Genomic DNA, 18,875 nt, shown 5'->3' on the forward strand with positions numbered 1-18,875 from the left:
AGTCCTTTTGCTTTCTGCTCGCAGACACATCAATCTCTGCGCAGTTTGGTTGCCTCTGACGAGCTTGTCAATGCTGAGCTCCCATCAGCTTTGCACAGACATTAATGATGCCAGGGCATTCTTCTTAAAGATTCCCTCTCCCCGCCTTATCCTTGTCTAGGCTCTCCCCTTCTGTTCCTGACCGTTGTGCACAGATGACCACCCTCCACCCCAGAGGTGGCTGCAGCTCAGCAGCATCGGTATCTAGTTTGCAAAGTGCTTTGGCCCCGTCCCAGAGAAGTGTCAAATCCGCTCCGTGTCAGCCCCGCTAGGCCCACAAGGTGGCACTCCCCGCGCTGCGTGCAGCTCAGCGGCACAGCCGGTACCAGTCAGAGGAGGCTGTTTCTTGGGCTCCTGGCTGCGCCCGGCTCTTGGGAAGGGAGCTAGGAACGGGTTCTTCCCCCTGGGGAATGGGTGCAGCACCGTGTTTGTGAATTTCCTACCACCCCAGCAGGAGGCTGTCCAGCCACCCCTTGTCACCCGCGCTTCTCCTGCCCCTTTTCCTATCCATCCCCTTTGTGTCCCCGTTTCCGCTCCTGCCTCCCTTTCCTACAGAGACCGGCCTGCTTGGGGCAGGGATCCCGCCTGGTGGGCCCTGTGCCACGTGGTGCCAGCTACGAATGGGCATGAATGTGGGAAGAGAAAGGGCCAAACTAGCAGTGATCCCAGCTGAGGCACTTGGGTTACGCCAGAGCGTACGGCCTGCGCTCCCAGCACTGAGGCGAGGGCAAGCGAAGGAACAAGGCCTGGGGACGGGGGCAGTTGCTTGGCTCATGGGTCAGAGGAGGAGGGTCCGAGAGGCCCGGTGGGGAGGGGTGTGGAGAGCGAAGGGGTGTGTGTCTCGCTGGTGGCTGGGGTGACCGGAGGAGCGACTCTCCTTCACCTGGCACTGTCCTGGAAATGGATGGCTCATGCCCCCCAGGGAACCCCCGAGGCTGAGAGCCCTGAGCCCAGCCCCACAGCATGGCCTCCACCCTTTTCTAACACCAGGGATAATGTCGATCTGGGGACCAGGAGCTCCCCCTCACCCCAAAACTCCTCTAGCCCCACTGCAGCAGTGTCCCCCTCCCCACGCTGCTCAGCGTCACTCCCAGGCTCAGAGGAAGGGGCGGGACACTGGGGCGGGTTTGGTGCCTTTAATGAGTAGCTCTGTCTAGCTGGTTAGAGAGGATGCCGGCGGCTGGCTCAGAATGGGGGGCGGGATGTGCAGCTCTAGGGGGCTCCAGGTGGTGCAGGCTCCCCGCTCAGGTGTCTTCCCAGAAGAAGGCGTTGCAGGCCACGGTAAGAGCGGCCACCAGCACCACGTACTCCTTGAAATCCACCTCCCCGTCACCGTTCTCATCCAGGTCCTGCATGATGCCATCCACGGTGCCCGCGTCCTTCTGGGTCTGCAGCAGAGACACCCCCGGGGAAGGCAGCGTTAGCGCATGCGGCCCAGGGAGGGGGGCTACCCCCTGGGAGAGAAAACGGGACCAGGCGGCTGGGGGGGTCCCCAGTGAGAGGGCCCCAGAGAGAGTGAGTGGGAAGCTGGAGGCATGGGCTATCTGCCTGGCCCTGGATGGGAGAGGCCCTAGTTTGGGGGAGGAGAAGGGTGGGGGAGGAGAAGCAATTAGGAGCCCGGGACTTTAGAGAGGAATGTTGGGAGACTTCATACCAGAGAGACCCATCAGCCTGGGAGGGGCTGGGAGGCCAGCACCGGGCATGTGGGAACCTTCTCCGGCCCAAGCCTGAGGGAACAACCGTCCTGTCCCGGGCCCTGGCATGGCTCTGCCACTGGTGACCACTCACGAGAGGGGAGGCCAGGCCCGCGGGGGAGCGCCGGCCCAGGGGTCCCTGTGCTGGAATGGCGGGGGCGCCCAGTGCCTGGGGCGGTCCCCTAGGCCTGCCTGTTCCCGCCCCCAGGGCTGGTCCCTACCTCCAGGAAGCAGCCCAGCTCCGTCTGCAGCAGCTCCTTCAGCTCCTTCTTGCTCAGCTTGCGCTTGTCGCCCTCCTTGCCCGAGTAGTTGTGGAAGACGGTGATCAGCCCCTCCATGGCGCGCTCCAGCTCAGAGGCCATCGCGCCGGCTCTGCAAGAAACACCTCGAAGGACTGAGGAGCCCGGACCCCGGGTGGCGCGGATGGGGGGCTGGGGAAGGGCATAACCCCACCCTGCCAGCGTGCCTGGAGGGACCCACGGGTGGGGAGAGCGGCCTGCGGGGCCCAGCCAGCCCCTGGTCTCTTCACAGAGGCTGCCAACGTGGGGCCGAGGAGTGGTGGCGGTTCTGGGGATGGGCGCGCCTGCCTGCTGGGAACCTGGCTGGCATCCAGGCCACCAAAGAGCCACGAGCCGGGACTGGGCCAGGAGACCCCCCTGCCCCACGCCGCGTGGGGGTCAGCCCCGTTCTCATGCCACAGGGTTTGCTGTGGCGGAAAGGCCTACGCAAGGTGCCGGGGAAGGATGAACAAGGTCCACAGGGGAGAAGGCAGGATCAGGCCCTGCAGCCAGCCAGTCCCCCAGGGAAACTTTTGGGGCAGCAGGGGCACCTGCCCGGGGGGGCCTTCCTGTCCCTGCCCACTGCTCCCCTCTGCCCCAGCCAGGGCCCTTGCAGGGCTGAGGGGTCAGAGGGCGCCTGTGGCACAAACAAGTTCGGAGCCCCCCCTAGCTTCTGGCTGCCCCGTCCCCACCTCCCGCACAAAGCAAGCTCTGACCCAGGGCTATTGGTCTCCACCTGCCTGGCTGTGTCCAGAGCTGGGAGACAGCTGCTGGCCCCACTAGAAAAGCCCTGATCCAACCGGAGCAAAGGGGGCCAGATCAGAGCAAGGGTGACACCTCTGGAGGGAATCACTGCCTGTAGCCCTTCACTCCTGTAGAGCCACCAGGCCTCGGGCTCACCTGGGCCCCACCTGAACAGCCGCCCAGCCCCTGGGCTCACCTGGGCTCCCCTGCACAGCCGGCTGGCTCAGCGCTCTGGCAGAGTGAGCCTGAGTTGCTGGTCAGTCACTTTAAATAAGAGCCAAGCCCCCCTCCCTGCAGGAGGATCTGATACCAGAGACTGGACAGCCTGGCTGGCGATGCTGGTCCAGTGCTCACCTGATTTAAAGGGACAGGGACAGCGGAGGGGCCTGTTTGTAGCAGGGGAGCTCCGTCCGTGTGAGGGGCTGCACAGACTGTAACGCGCACGCCCGCCCATGCACACGGAGCTACGGGTGCCTCACGCCTCTCCCTGCATGTGCACACGCTCTCTGCCTCGTCTCAGCCCCACCAAGAGGCGCCTAGGCGGGGTTCGAATTTTCAGTAGGGCCCAGAAGACAATACACGTGTGCCTCGGAAGAGAATCCACGGGGGCACAAATCATTCAACATTTGACGCTGAAGGACCCCCCCCGCCAGGCAGGGCCAATTGAGGGGCAGGGGGGATCCATGGGGCTAATCCGGGAGCAGCCCCTCAGCTCTCTGGGGCCGTTTAACAGTTGTGAGGGGCACAGGCAGCTGCGTCGATCCCACTGACCCCATTCCTCAGAGTGGGGCCTCAACCACAGGCCCCTTCTCCTCCACCATCGCCCTGGGACTGAAGCAGCAGTCGCTCAGATTCCCAGGCCCAAAGGGACCCCACGATCTCGTCCGCCCTCCTGGCTAGCCCAGGTCAGAGGATTTCCCTGCCTTCATTCCTGCTGGAACCAGAGCAGAGCCCTTAGGAAGATGGCCCCTGATGGAAAATCCCCCCAGACCTTGGTAAATTGTCCCACTGGCTAATGACCCTCAATGTTAACGACCGGCACCTGATTTCCTGCCTGCGTTTGTCTAGCTCGAACTCCCCATCGCTGGGGCCCGCACAACGGTACTCCAGTACTGGGGACCCAGGACTGCAGCAGGCTGCGGATGTGACTGTATTTGGGGTCATTACCACAGCCAGCACAACAGTGTTACTCCAGTACCTTGGCTTAGCATTACTACAGTATTTGTGGGGTCATCGCGCCAGATGGCCCAGCACTGTTACTCCAGTACTTTGTCCGAATGTTACTCTAGTACCTTGGCTTGGCATTACTACGGTGTAGAGTCACAGCGCCAGACGGCCCAGCATTGTTACTCCAGTACTTTGTCCGAGTGTCACTCCAGTACCTTGGCTTGGCATTACTACAGTATTTGTGGGGTCACTGTGCCAGACGGACCAGCACTGTTACTCCAGTACCTTGTCTGAGTGTTACTGCAGTACCTTGACTCAGTGCTGTGGAACACTCTGGTATATTTGCTCCTGAACCGGTGCCAGCCGTGGTGGCGCAGACGCCTGTAACCCATCCTGCTGCTTTCACTCTGCCCCCGGTGCTGATAAGGCCCCGGCTATCGGATGTCTCCTGGCGGCTCCGGCTGGACAATGGGAGCCGGCGTGGCGTGGCGGGGGGGCCCTATCGGGTAACGGACCCGAGCCCCCCTCGGCCTCGCGCTGCATGTCTATATAAAGGCCCCTTGTCAAATTAAAAAATCCCTGCTTGAAAGGTTGCTGCGGTAACAGCGGAGCCAGGAAACCAGATTCCTGGCCCGGAGCTTGGCTGATAGAGCCGGCTCGGCGCAGCTCCTGTTACAGACATGGATCCAGGGGGGGGCACAAGGGTGTTGCCAGGGGGAAGTGCCCCTTGGCTGCCCCCAGACCCACCCACAGGGGGAGCCCCAAGCTCTGATACCCCGGGGACTGCCCCCATACCTGATGTCATGCTGAGAGACAGGGTTGCTCATACCCCAGGGCCAGGGTGGGCTGGGAGCAGGGGCTCATACCCCAGGGGCCAGCGTCCCTGGGGGAGCCAGTTCCACCCTCCCAGCCCAAAGCTCTGGGGATCGAGAGCCGCAAAAGCAGGTGATCCCCCCTCTCTCCCTCTGCTGCAAATACAGAGCCCAGGAGGGAGACCTGCTCTCCCCTCGCCGTCAGTGCTGGCCCGGCGTGGCGCTAGGGGGCGCTGCGTGGCAGGGAGTGGGGGTCGGTAGGGGGCGCTCTCCCCTTGCTGTCAGTGCTGGCCCGGCATGGCGCTAGGGGGCGCTGCGCGGCAGGGAGTGGGGTGGGGGTCTGTAGGGGGTGCTGGCCCGGCGTGGCTCTAGGGGGCGCTGTGCGGCAGGGAGTGAGGGTCGGTAGGAGGCACTGTCCCCTCACCGTCAGTGCTGGCCCGGCGTGGTGCTAGGGGGCGCTGCGCGGCAGGGAGTGTGGGTCCATAGGGGGCGCTCTCCCCTCGCCGTCAGTGTTGGCCCAGCGTGGTGCTAGGGGGCGCTGTGCGGCAGGGAGTGGGGGTCGGTAGGGGGCGCTCTCCCCTTGCCCTCAGTGCTGGCCCGGCGTGGCGCTAGGGGGCACTGTGCGGCAGAGAGTGGGGATCGGTAGGGGGCGCTCTCCCCTCGCCGTCAGTGTGGCCCGGCGTGCCGCTAGGGGGCGCCACGCGGCAGGGAGTGGGGGTTGGTAGGGGGTGCTCTCCCCTCACCGTCAGTGCTGGCCCGGCGTGGCGCTAGGGGGCGCTGCGCGGCAGGGAGTGGGGGTCGGTAGGGGGCGCTCTCCTCTCACCGTCAGTGCTGGCCCGGCGTGGCGCTAGGGGGCGCTGCGCGGCAGGGAGTGGGGGTCGGTAGGGGGCGCTCTCCTCTCACCGTCAGTGCTGGCCCGGCGTGGCGCTAGGGGGCGCTGCGGGACAGGGAGTGGGGGTCGATAGGGGGCGCTCCCCCCTCGCCGTCAGTGCTGACCCGGCGTGGCGCTAGGGGGCGCTGCGGGACAGGGAGTGGGGGTCGGTAGGGGGCGCTCTCCCCTCACCGTCAGTGCTGGCCCGGCGTGGCGCTAGGGGGTGCTGCGCGGCAGAGAGTGGGGGTCGGTAGGGGGCGCTGTCCCCTTGCCGTCAGTGTGGCCCGGCGTGCCGCTAGGGGGCGCCACGCGGCAGGAGACATTAATCCGAGTCCCTGAGCCCATGGCTCTGTTGCACAAGACCCGGGCGGAAACTGGCTGGCTGGCCTGAATTCCAATGCAGACACTAATTGGCGAACTAATCATATCCTGGGTCCCCACCTGCGGGCTCAGTCCCACACGGCATTGTTCTTCCCGGCCAGCACCTCCCCTGCATGCCACTGCAGAGGTGGCTGCATTTCACAGCCGGGTGAAACGCTTCTGTCTAATCTACTCCGCTAGCGACCAGAGCTATTTATACCCCGCTCGGCCCCGTGGCCCCCCGGCACCCAGCGCCCTCCGTGTACGACACTCCGGGACCCCGCAGCTGACGGGCTCTCTAGCAGTATAAGACAACGTCAAAAACTCCCGGCACCCCAGCAGGGCCTGAGAACGTCACCTCCACAGCCAGCTCGCGCCCTCCTGCCCCATAAAGCTAGGCCGCTGCCACTTGTACAAAGGGAGAATCTCCATTAGTACTAGAGAGGCTATGACACACAGCTGAGCAGGGGAGGACAACAGTGCCCAAACCCGAGGCCCGGCTGGGCTAGGGGCAGAGCGAGGCCATGGCCCCTGCCTCACAAAGCTTCCAGTTGAAGCAGATGAGCAAAGCACGAGATGGCGCAGCCCAAACGGGGACAATATTTAGTTGCACCATTTAAAAAAGCGATAACCTGCCCCCGCCACGTCTGTCATCGTCCCCAGCGGCCTCCCACCCGTAGCTGTCCTACCCCAGCTCCGACACTACGGGGATGGGCAGCACCGTGAAACCTGACGCAGGTTTCTGGGAGTAGGAGACTGCTGTTCCCCCTCCCCCAGACCCAATCTGGACTGACAGCCCCGGGAGCCCCCCACCCTCCCTCTCCCTGCCTGGTTTGGGGCGTGGCATGGCCGGACGGGGTCGGGGTGGCCGGCTGGCATTTCGCTGGGCCACACACCTTCCCCAAAGGGGTCTAAGGACACATTCCCGGGCTGGGAGCTGCATTGCAGGATTGATCCCGCTCCCTGGGCCTCCGGCTGGGGTCCGGCACAGGGACTCAGGCTGGGGCGCTGACCCCCATCTGGGGGTCCTGTATCATAGGGGGGAAGTACAGAGCAGATCCCCCCTCAGCGCCAGGCAGGACAGAGCCTCTCATTCCCCACACATCTGGGCTGGGAAGTCCCCTGGCCAGGGCAGCCCAGCTGGGCCCTGCTGTGGGGCCAGACCAGCCTGGCCTGGCCCCCCCAGGGTTGGGGGGATGGGGGGCAGGGGAGCTGTTTGCTGCCCGACACAGAGCTCGCCCACTTGGCCGGTGCAGCTCCCCGTGTGGGCAGGGGCGGGGCGGCTGCTGGGGGGGGATGACTGCACCCTCTGGGTGGGAGGGAGGGGGCTGCAGCCGTCTGAGCTGGGGGGGGGCAGGGGGCATGGGGGATATCTCCCAAGTCTGTGGCTTGAATGAACTCAGCAAAACCCTAGCTCAGTCTTAGACCCTTTGGAGACTGGCCCCGGGCAAAGGAGAGGGAGCAGAGGGGGATGGGAACTGCCCCTGGGAATGCCCCGCCCCAGAGACGAGGCCCCCTCAGTGCAGGAGGGAGGGGTTGCTGGCTATGGCAGCCAGAGGGTACACAAGGGGCTGGGGCCGGTCATACCCCAGGGCAGGGCCAGGGAGGGTGGGGAGCAGCAGTGGCGGGGGGGAGTCCTACCCCAGGGGCCAGGGTGGGCACGTGCCGGGGGTCGTACCCCAGGGGCCGTTCACTCTCCCAACCCAAAGCTCTGGGGCTCGAGGGGAGCAAAAGCAGGGGGACCCCTCTTCCTCCCCGTGCTGCAAGCACAGCCTCCTCGACCCTCCTCTCACCCCCATTTGCGAGCGCGCCCTCCTGCCAGCACTGCCCCCCGACTCATACCTGTCCCCCCACACCCGCTCCCATCCCCCCCCAAATGGGGCCGCAGTCCTGCTCCCCTCGGCGCCAGCGAGGGCTTCGCCTCACATGGGAGCAGGAGCAGGCCCGACCGCTCCATGGGCCCTGCCCCACGCCAGCTCCGTGGGTCCCTGGCTCATGGCACCCCCAGTCCACAGAAGCCATCCCCCCTCCAGTCCCACCAGCGAGCACCTGGCCAGCCTGAGCCCACCCCTGTGCTCCCCCGCCCCCAAGTCCAGTCACCCCATGGCGAGCGAGAGCAGGATTATGCCCCCGCCCTTCCTTCCCCAAACCCCACAAGCCTGAGTGCCCCCCCCCCCGCCCGTTTGCTTGGGAGCCGTAGTTAGCCACTTACTAGTGGGTGGGCACAGGCTGCTGCCGGAGTGCCCCTGCTGCTGCGTGTGCTAAGCCTGAATGCCGCGGGGCCCCGGTCTCCTTCCCACCGCCCTCGCGTCCCAGCCCATGTCCTAAGAAGGGGAACTGGCAGCTGGACAGAGCTGGGGGAGGCAGGGGGCTGGCTCAGCCGGCACCAACAGCTGCTTTCTCTGCCTGGCTGGCAGGCTCTGCCCCCCGCTGGCACCCCTTCGAGCCGTTCCGTTTCTTGACAGAAAACTTTGGCTCTGTGTCCCGCTCCCTGCCTGGCACCCGTCTGCAATGCATGGTGCGGGGCTGGAGTTCCAGGGGCCTCTCTCTTGGGCAACCCCCGCCCAGCACCCCAATGCCCCCAGCCCTGGTCTCTTCTCAGGCCCAGACGGCCCAGCTCCCTGGCTTGCGGGACTGAGAATCAGGCCCCGGTAAGGGAACCAGATACGGGGCATTGGCGTCTTCGCTAGGCCGGGAAGCGCAGGAGGAAATACCCTGGCAGGGCCCATCTGGCGCTGGAGACTGGAACCTCTGAACCTCGGAGTTACGACTGTCCGGCCCGGGGGGGCAGGATGGGGAGGGGAGAGCCCAGACCAGGTGCCGGGTGTCTGGCGGCCGGCCGGGTGCTGGGGGTGGACACTCAGGCGTTACCCTACAAAGGCTGTTACCCGCTCCAAGCTGGAACGGCTGGCAGGCTCGGCTTAGAGCAGTAAAGCAGAGACAGGGACAAGTCTAGCCGTTAAAGCGCAGGACCGGGAGCCAGGACTCCTGGGTTCCCTTCCTGATCCTGGGAAGGACTGCTGGGAGCTCTGGGTTCTTATGCCAGCTCTGCCACAGACTGCTTGTGTGACGTAGGGCGCGTCACGTCCATTCTCTGTGCCTGTCCCCCCCCCGTGAAAGGTGATAATACTGAACAATGTTTGTCTAAACCCTTTGACCTGATGGGGTAGAGGATTATTTTAACATGGTGGTTTGATCTTCCAGATGCCAACTAATTAAAGTTCTATCCTGTTATTATTATTTTACAGATGGGGAAACCGAGGCACTTGCTGGTCAAATGACTTGCCCTCGGCCATGGAGGATTTCCTGTGAGGATTAGAATTTAGGAGGTTCTTGCTTCCAAGTCCTGGGCTCATCCCCACACCTGTCTCTGACACAGCAAGTTCACAGCGGTCCCGGCCTTTAGCGGCTGGATGGAGCTGGGGAAGAATGGGAGAGGACCTATGCCCTGGCACCGGAGGAGTGAAATTCCCTGTGTGCAGACGGGTCAATGCCAGGCAAGGGGGACCCTATCACAACACACACACAGAAATGGGCTTAACTGCAGAGACACAAGGGGCCAGATCTGACGCCCACCAAAATCCCCCCATGCCCTGCCCCGCCCCACCCCCTTGTCTGCATCAGGTTTTGGGTCAGTGCCTAGAACTACAGCATAATTTTTACCAGTCTCAGATAAATACTTTCTTAGGTAGTTGGCCGGCGCCCCTCACTGTGGCATCAGAGTACCTCACAGTATTTAAGACATGTACCCTCGCAACTCCTCTGAGGCAGGGAGTGCTAATGTCCCCGTTCTATAGAGGGGGGAGCTGAGGTTAAGTGTGTGGACCAAGGTCATGCAGGAATTCAGCGGCACAGCAGGGCCTTGAGCCCTGGTTTTAGCGCAAGTCTGACGACGGTGCCCGATCCTCCCTCTCTGGCGTGGCCCTGAAAGCACCGAGTTGAGTGGGGAGCAGGGCCGCCCAAGGCTCTTGGATGACTCCTGATTCCCAAGCGTTTTAGCCCCAAACCCCCTTAAGCGCATTTGAAAAATCTCTGCCTAAAATGTTCAACCTTCCAGGCCGGATTCTGATCTGGGCGTAAATCCTGACTCACCCCACTCAGTTCCAGTGGAATGTCTCTGGCTCTACACCAGGACAACTGAGCTCAGAATCTAACCGTGAACAAACACCCCCTTGTGCTGGGTCTCCTGGCTTCCTGGCCTGTCCCACGGGGATCCCGCCCATCAGGAGCTGTTGTCTAAAGCGCCTCCCAAGGGTGCAGCGCCCTGGCACATCGGCCTGGCAAAACTGCTCCAGAAACTCCAGCCCCGACATGTCCACACTGGCAGATCCCTGGGAGAAGCAATTATCAGTGTGAGCTCGCGGGGGAGCTCAGCCTGACGTGCCAAGCAGGTTATGGTATCTCGGAACAGGTTTTAGCCTCTGCCTTGCTACGCACTGACCCAGATAAACCAGTCGCTCCTGTTGCCAATGCCTGGGATGGGTGAGCTTGGCTCGCTCAGCCGTCGCTGTTATGCTGCAGGATCCTAGGGGGTGGTTGCATCCCCTGACCCACAGGGAGGTTTTGCCGCTCTGGGGTTTGGAGAGGAGACATTGACACATGCGTGGTTGATTTCAGGGCTAGCAGCCTCAGCCCTTCAGGGATGGTCAATCCAGCCAGCGACCTGGTGCTAAGGGCCCGATTCACCATTGCCCCCCCCCCCACCTTGCACAATCGTTCCCGCCCGTGCAAAGTGGCTGTAAAACGCAGCTCAGCTGGGGAGTGTTTTACACCCACTGGTGGAAATGATGAGTCAAGGTGCAGGCGCTGGAGGCCGGGGCCCCAGTACAAGACACTCGTGCCGAATGCACAGTCCTCGGGCAATACTGGGACTGATCCTCTCGTGCACACCAGCCTCGCTTTGCCCAAGTCCCCTGGCCGAGGAGCTGGCTGGCTGGCCTGGGTTCGGAGTGGGAGGGCAGTGCGGTGAACACACTGTGCCTTTGCGCTAGGTTTATTTGTCTCCAGTTTGTTTTCTTTTGGCCTAAATAAGCGGAACTGCCCCAGAAGCACTCAGCCAATGCCGGGGGCCTGCAGGGCAGCAGAGGAGCTGGGGAACCGGCCAGGGAGAGAAGGAAAATACCGTCATCCTTAGTAGACTCCTTTCATCCAGAAAGGATCCCAAAGTGCTTTGCAGCACATGGCAGTGCAGCCCCCTCTGGGGTAGGACCCAGCAGCTGTTTGGCAGTCACACAGCACTGGGCTTGGCCGAGTTCACTTGCTCAGGTTTTAAACCCGGGAGGTTTGGAGAAGCTGACCCAAACCGCGAGTGCTCCGGGAGGGCAGGCTCATTCCCCCAGGCTGCAGAGGGTCATGAGAGGCTGAATTCTTCATGGCTTTGGGGAACTTGAGTTCACATTCGACCTGCTGGAAAATAAACAGCCTGTTTGTGTATTTAGAAAACCCAGCCCAGCCCTTTCCCCAGAGTCCTGCTGGGCTCGAACAGACCCTGGATTCATGGCTGAGGGAAGCAAAACGATACAAAGCCGCTTTATTTATCCCCACCAGCCACAGCCCCCAAACACTGGGCAGGGGGTGACTCCAGGGCAGATGGGAGGGAATAATAATGTGATTTACTTAGCTCCTTTCCTGCCAAAATCCCTCTGCAAACATCCCCTCGCTAGCCCTCCTGACAGCCTTAGAACTCAGCCCCATGTCCGGCTAGGGAAACCGAGGCACAGAAGGGCTTCCCCCAGGGCCAAACTGCGAGGTGGGCACGGAACCCAGGAATCCGTGATGCCCACCCCTGTGTGCAATCCATTAACCACGCTGCCCCTCCTCTTGGGGGTCCGACAGCTGTGCTGGGGGCATGCCCAGGGCAGCCACTGGCAACGGGAGCTCCCCCCAGGCCTCAGCCCTGCCTTGGCAGGACCCCCTGGCCCAGTCTCTGTGGCCTTGTCAGGCTGCTGACAGGTCCGATGCTGTGGGCGCTTGTCCATAGGAGCACGAGCGGAGACGACCAGGTCGCTGTCTCATCCCACCGGACGCCCACCTGCACTATACACGTCCCTCCGGCTGCTGGACTGGTATTGTGCTGCTGCTTCAGACCTGGGATCTCTACCTCTCTGCAACCTCAGCACCCTTCTCCTGCCCCAGTAGGGTGACCAGACAGCAAGTGTGAAAAATCGGGACAGGGGGTGGGGGTAATAGGAGCCTATATAAGAAAAAGACCCCAAAATTGGGAATGTCCCTATAAAATTGGGACATCTGGTCACCCTAGCCCTGGGGCCCCTGCTCCGAGCCCTCCCCTGGACCCCCTGTCCCATAAGAAACCAGCCTGGGTAGTGGGACAGCCTGGTCCAGTTTGCTGCCCCCTAGTGTCCTCCCCATCCAGTGTCCGGCTTGCCTGCCCCAGAGTATGTAACACCAAGCTCCCTCCACCTGGCACCAGGACCCCGCTCTTGGGAATCCCCGAGCACTGGTAGGAGGCAGGCCCTGCCTTGTGCTGGGCCCTGGCTCACAGCCTCTGCCTGGGTGCTTCCTCCCCTCGTTACCCAGGGGTCAGAGAGGAATGCTCCGTGGGAGGGGAGATGGAGACGGCTGGACGGGGTTGGGGGGATAAGGCTGTGCCCGCAGCCCCACTGGATCGGAAAAGCACAGGATGATGTCCTGGGTGGGGTCCTAGGGAGCTCGCCCCCTACAGCCTGCTTTCAAGTCATGCAGGCAAAGGGCTTTCGGGCGGGGTGGGGGGGGGAGGGGTGGCTGCCCAGCCCGCGACAGCCAGCCCCTGACCCTGGCTCGCCGGGCACGTGCAACTGTGGCTGTGTAGACGCCCAGTCAACCTGTGGAACTCATTGCCAGGGGATGTTGTGAAGGCCAAAAGAATGAGAGAAGTTCATGGAGCATAGGTCTATCAACGGCTATTAGCCAAGATGGTTGGGGTACAACCCCCTGCTCTGGGTGTCCCCAAACCTCTGACTGCCAGAAGCTGCGACTGGACGACAGGGGATGGATCACCTGATGATTGCCCTGTTCTGTTCATTCCCTGCGAAGCACCTGGCACCAGCCCATCAGAGACAGGACTCTGGGCTAGATGGGCCGTTGGTCTGACCCAGTACGGCTGTTTGCACGTTTTCAGGACAGGACACAGCGCATGCTGAAGGTGGCTTATATCCCCTAGCTCTTTCCCTGCCCCGATGGCTGAATGGCGCCCCTGAGAATCGGGCCCAGGCGTCCGTTGCTGAATGAGGGGAGACAGGAAAGAAGAACGTTGAGACCTTAACTGCGTCATGCAGGGGCTGGTGCGGGGTAGGGGACGGCTCGTGTCTCAAAGCACAGCTACTCCCCATGGCCCATCACCCTCCTCCGGGCCCAAGACAGGAGCTCCCCAGACAAGCCCTCTGTCCCCGGGGCCAAAAGGAATTTGTGCCAAGCTCAGAGTCAGCACATGGCCCAGCTCTCCTGGCCCCGCCCTGGGGATTCCCTGGAGAGGGGAAATCCGGGATCTGGAGGTTCAGTCCCGACCCCCCGGGGTGAAGAGGAACCTGGCGTTAGGCTGCACGCTTTCTGGATGGTGTCACTTCCCGCCCTGACAGCTCACAGCTTCCCCCAGGTCAGGTCCCGGGGTGCTGTCCATCCATTCCAGCAGTGTGATGGCATTACTCACGGAGGGTGAGCCCTGGAATCAGGGTGTCACTCATCTGAAAACCCCGTCCAGTCCCCTGGGATGCTGACTCACCGCCAGGGGTTTAGTCAGGAACCGCCAGCTCTCCCGGGGCTGATCACCCTTTGTCTCCTATCCAGCGCCGATGTCACCGGCTGCTTGGAATGGGGATGAACTGGCCAAACTCGACTGCGGGTCCAGCACCCAGATGAGCCAGTGTGTGTGTGCGCGTGCGAGGTTTCTGTGTGGGACACAGAACTAGGCGTGTGCGCGGCTGGGTTTCCCCAGCCTCATGGAGAAGCTGAGCGTGTCCCGGCTCGGTGAGAAAGCGAGGCCTGAGCCCCACCGAGGAGCGCTGGATCAGAGCAAGGCTCAGGATTTAAGTTGCTGCTGGTGGCACCGGGAGCTCCCAGCGCGGGCAGGCCTCCTGTCCTGGTTGCTGCCCATACAGAGAGCAGGAGACCGGCCCTGCCCTGAAGTATCTAAGCAGGCAAAGGCTGGTTTATGGTCCCTGTTTTAGAGGTGGGGACCTGACACCCCAAGAAACAGAGACAGGCCCAGTGCCATACAGGGGGGCTGCAGCACAGCTCCAAATGGACCCCCCCTTCCTGAGCCTAAGTATAGGGTCCTTAGCGACATGACCATGCAGCCCCTTGCTGGCGACCAGCAGGATTTCACAATAGCCATGGCCAGGGGCACGGGGACCGGGGGGAAAGCTCCGAAGCCTGACTGGGTGGATCACGGGGCCCGATTCTCCGTGGCCCTTCATGCAGTGCTGGCCCTTCCCCCCGTGCCGCGCAGGAGCGAGCGAGAGGAGCGTTCGGATCCGGGGGCATTTCGCATCCATGCGGCGCCAGCTCCCATCAGTCGCTCTTGGCTTCACTGCAGGGACGCGGATCGACCCCAGCGGCGGATCCCACCCAGGGCAGTGGGGGAACCGGCCCCCGTCTCTTGCCACCAGCGTGGCGCCCCCTGCAGGCTGCCGTGGGCTGAGTTGCAAGGTGCCAGGGAACCTTTCCCCAGCGCCAGGCATGGGTGGGTGGGAAGGTGTGAGCTCTTGGGTGTGTGTAGCAGGGCAAGGAGGGACTGGTTGCTCCATTTCTTGATGACAAATGCTGGAAAATTTCCTGTGGTTGGAGTCTGGGTTGATTTGGGGCCGCGCCCCTCCCCCTGTTGGACCAGGTTGTGGTTCTCTGCTGGGGCCCAGCAAATAGCCCCCCCACTAACATACCCCAGTCGCCCCCGTGGGCTGTGCCGCCCCTGCCGATCTCAGGCTGAGCGGCAGCTCCCCAGCCGCCTCCCTTCGCCGCCCACCCGCCGTGAGCTGTGCCCCCTCCCATGCCGCCTCCTCCCAAGGTCTGGATTCTGCTCCAAATTACTTAATCAGGAGGATTCCCGCTTTACCCTGGGGTAACTGGCATCACAACCCAGCCTGGGGCACTGCCTTCAAATGGGACGTGTTCCACGGGGTGGGGGCGGTAGCCCAGGATCTCTGCAGGGCTGAATCCCCCTCTTCCCCCCCACCCCCGGGTCCTTCTCACGCCTGCTGCCCCATGTCTTTTGCTGGCCTGTGGTCACCCCTTGCCTGGCACTCCTGGCCCCTCCCAGCTGAGACGCGCTGTCACCACCAGGACGGGCACTTTTCACCCTTCCCTCCATGGCTGGAGCTGGTGGGAGCTCCGGAAAGGCCGCCCGGCCTTGGGATCTCTGGCTACAAACTCCTCATTGCTCCAGCAAATCCCAGACGAAGTGACCCAGGCCACCTGGCAGGAGTCAGAGCACCCGCTGCCCCCACGGCCTTCCCAGAGCAGGGGCTGTGGGGGTGGCATCTCCACACGATCAGCAAACAGCCTAGCGCCTGGTTTTGCCAACCTGTTTTCAGGTGCAGCCTCCTGGCCTTTCCCCTCTGGCGGGGCCCTGGGGGATTCGGAGGCCCCAGGAAGCAGTGAATATTTACTAGTGGCCAGGGACTCCACCCCCTCTAACTAAGGGAGTTGGCTGCCGGGTGGGGCGAGGCCTCTGGTCAGGGCAGTCTGGAGAAGTTCAAACAGGATGGACTAGCCGGAGAACCGGCCCCGCATTCCCGTCTGGCGCCACAGACAGCAGCTCCCTCGGGTCGAGGTCTAGCCGCCGGTAACCCTCTCCCCAGGGTGGAGAGCTCCGAGGCACTGCCCACCTCCACTGAATGTGAGGTTCACCCACGCGGGGCACAGATGACCCCCAGAGACGCGTCTCAGGCCTTCCTCACAGATGAACCCACCCGAGGCGCTCAGTCCTTTAGCTCACATTGTAGCGGCTCGTGCCTATGGTTGTAGCTGGGCAAAAATTTTGTGCAAAATCACTGAAAAATGCAGATTCGGGGCGACCGACACAATGGGTGAATTTGGGTCAATTTTGGCAAATTCTTTTGGATGAAAAGAAATAATAACTGGAACCATGGAAACGGTTTGACTTTTCCTTCGGATGTTTCATTCCGGAGATTTTGTTCCAGAATGTCCCTCCGTTTTATTTAAGACAAATGTTGAAAATGCAAAGGCGACGTTTCATCTTAGGTCAGATGGGACGTGTCCATCGACAGTTGTCCGTTTTGGGCTGACGCGAGAAAGTTTCCCCTGGATTTTTCCGACCTGCACCCACACGGAGCCCGAGCCGCACGTGCTGTGTCCGGCTTTCGCTCTGCGGCACTGGACTTCGAGCCCCGGAGCTCACAAAGAGGAGGGTCGTGTGGAGCCAGGCCTGGGCTCATGCAGGGAGGAGCAGTCCCTGTCCTCCAGAAATAGCGCCCAGTGAGGGCCTAAGCCTGGGATCTGTCACTCTCTGAGGCGGCAACGCCAGGGCTTAATTTGTAATGAAAGAGGGGCTGGGCCTCAAGCAATATTTTACATTCATCACTGATGCAGCCAGCCCAGCGGTGCCGGGCTCTGAGCTGCCAGGCCTGGAGGTGCCGGGCTCTGAACTGCCGGGCCCAGCGGTGCCGGGCTCTGAACTGCCGGGCCCAGAGGTGCCGGGCTCTGAGCTGCCAGGCCCAGAGGTGCCGGGCTCTGAACTGCCAGGCCCGGAGGTGCCGGGCTCTGAACTGCCAGGCCCAGCGGTGCCAGGCACTGAACTGCCAGACCCAGAGATGCCGGGGCTCTGAACCGCCAGGCCCAGCGGTGCCGGGCTCTGAACCGCCAGGCCCAGAGATGCCGGGGCTCTGAACTGCCAGGCCCGGAGGTGCCGGGCTCTGAACTGCCAAGCCCGGAGGTGCCGGGCTCTGAACTGCCAGGCCCAGCAGTGCCAGGGCTACGAACTGCCAGGCCCGGAGGTGCCTGGCTCTGAACTGCCAGGCCCAGAGGTGCCGGGCTCTGAACTGCCAGGCCCAGAGGTGCCGGGCTCTGAACTGCCAGGCCCGGAGGTGCCGGGGCTCTGAACTGCCAGGCCCAGAGGTGCCGGGCTCTGAACTGCCAGGCCCAGAGGTGCCGGGGCTAGGAACTGCCAGGCCCAGAGATGCCGGGCTCTGAACTGCCAGGCCCGGAGGTGCCGGGGCTCTGAACTGCCAGGCCCAGAGGTGCCGGGCTCTGAACTGCCAGGCCCGGAGGTGCCGGGCTCTGAACTGCCAGGCCCAGAGGTGCCGGGCTCTGAACTGCCAGGCCCGGAGGTACCAGGACTCAGCCTTAGCACATATTAAACACTGGGCAACGCCCTCCCAGTCAAGTGCCCAGCCAGGCTCTTCTCTACCGTTCTCCCTGGCGTGGCTCACTGTGGCTCATCTTCTTGCCGGGTGTCGGGCACCAGCCAGGCTGCCAGTTTTGAATTTCAGGGTTTAGTGATTTTCCCCTCCAAGCACTTGGAGGCCAACGAGAGGAACACTATTGTTCAATCAGACCAGCCCTTTGGCCGTTTCCCACCAGGGCTCCCTTTGCCGCCGGGAACAGGGTGTGGAACGGGGCAAAGGCCCACGTTAGGGAGAGCGCGTTCTTCCTGAGCTGGAAGGGAATGCGTTCAAGCCAACGCTCCTCATAAATAACTGACCAACAACGGGAAACGCTTGGGTAATTTGAACCCCCAAATTAACTCAGGCTAATGCATTTTTCAAAGCCTAATATTAACAGCGGCGATGTCAGAGTCCGAAAACAGTTCAGTCCAAACTCTCTCAGGTTTGGGGGTCTGACTTTGTGCTCCCTGCTGGGTTTGCAGCCCATGAGACCTGGTGGCACCTGGCAAGAACCAGAGAGTCTAACGGAGTGAGTGAGGCCCAGGTGAAACCGACTAGTCACCTTCCGGCCCCGGGAGGCAGGTGAAATGCGAGAGAGGCAGATGCAGACTCAGAGCTGGGATCTTTTGAACAACCCGGAGGTTTTGGGGACTAGGTGGCAGGGAGCCAGGATAAGAACCGAGGGAAATTTGAATCCAGTGATTTAGGTCAGGCCTGTCATTAGCAAAAAAACAAGAAGCAAAAGCAAGATGGGCTGCCTGAACTCCGTCCATCTGGGCTCGTGCTAGGGGTAGTCAACTGCCCGGGGAGGGGGTTTGTCACAGGGAAACACTGGTTGCCTTTTCTCCTCGCACATCCCGCTGCATCACAAAGTGAAGCACAGTTTCCTGGTGCTAGTTCTTCCACTGGGTTTGCCAGGAGTCCCTGGAGTTAACTCGCTCCCATCCTCCCATTTCCCTCGCCTCTGCTGGCCTAAGCCCTGCTCCACCAGACGCATCGGTCTGTCTGTCCTTCTCTCTGTCTCGGGGCATGGGGTGGGCATTTAGATCCCTAGATCCCGCCTGGCTGGGACGATATTACCGATCGCTCGCTGGGGTGGGCAGTGACTTGCTCTAAACTTCGGATGTTGACTGCAGAAGGGGGGGCGGGTTGGGACGTGGGCGGCGTTTGTCCGACTGGAATGGGAAACACTACACCGCTCTGCTGAACTACTGGAGCGGTGAGCTCTGCCCCCCAGGGCTGGCTGCCCGCTCCCCCTCCCCGCTGGCCGGGTATAAAACCATCGCTAGGGGACCTGTCTGCAGTTCCTCCCAAGCAGCAGACCTGGGTAAGTGGTGATTCCCCTCCCTGATCTGGATTCGCCCCCTTCCGTCTCCCCAGCCCGGGCAGGGTGTTGCCCAGGGAGTGGTTCCTGGAACTGGGTGTGTTTGTGCGGCTGCTTCAGGGCCTGGGGCCTATGTGCTATTGAACTGTGTCTGGTTCCAAGAGGAGAGGAAAGTCTGGGGAGTGACGGGGGGAGTTCAGGAGCTGAGCCCCCCAAATCACCCTAACTCCCTCCCCTCCCGGGCCTTGGC

General features: G+C 62.3%; 2 protein-coding genes across 4 annotated transcripts in view; one reads left to right on the top strand and one right to left on the bottom strand.

The window, feature by feature from the left end:
* Positions 1 to 1,160: 1,160 nt before the first annotated feature.
* Positions 1,161 to 8,289, bottom strand: S100A1 (S100 calcium binding protein A1). 3 transcript variants are annotated; one of them, XM_054011431.1, is made up of 3 exons: positions 8,178 to 8,289; positions 1,955 to 2,105; positions 1,161 to 1,427 (listed from the first exon to the last, which is right to left on the bottom strand). In XM_054011431.1, the coding sequence occupies exons 2-3, from the start codon at positions 2,093 to 2,095 to the stop codon at positions 1,284 to 1,286; spliced, it is 285 nt and encodes a 94-aa protein (XP_053867406.1). In that variant the 5' UTR covers positions 2,096 to 2,105; positions 8,178 to 8,289; the 3' UTR covers positions 1,161 to 1,283. The 3 variants fall into 3 exon arrangements, with proteins under 3 accessions (XP_053867406.1, XP_053867405.1, XP_053867407.1); XM_054011430.1 differs by lacking the exon at positions 8,178 to 8,289 and adding an exon at positions 4,232 to 4,390; XM_054011432.1 differs by lacking the exon at positions 8,178 to 8,289 and adding an exon at positions 2,952 to 3,053.
* Positions 8,290 to 18,318: 10,029 nt separating this feature from the next.
* Positions 18,319 to 18,875, top strand: part of S100A13 (S100 calcium binding protein A13) — a 4,331-nt gene continuing 3,774 nt past the window's right edge. The window contains exon 1 of the mRNA XM_054010786.1: positions 18,319 to 18,628. The gene's annotated coding sequence lies outside the window, so the exon portion shown is untranslated. The remainder of the gene's footprint in view (positions 18,629 to 18,875) is intronic.

This window comes from Malaclemys terrapin, chromosome 21, assembly GCF_027887155.1.
Source record: "Malaclemys terrapin pileata isolate rMalTer1 chromosome 21, rMalTer1.hap1, whole genome shotgun sequence".
Lineage (NCBI taxonomy): Eukaryota > Metazoa > Chordata > Testudines > Emydidae > Malaclemys > Malaclemys terrapin.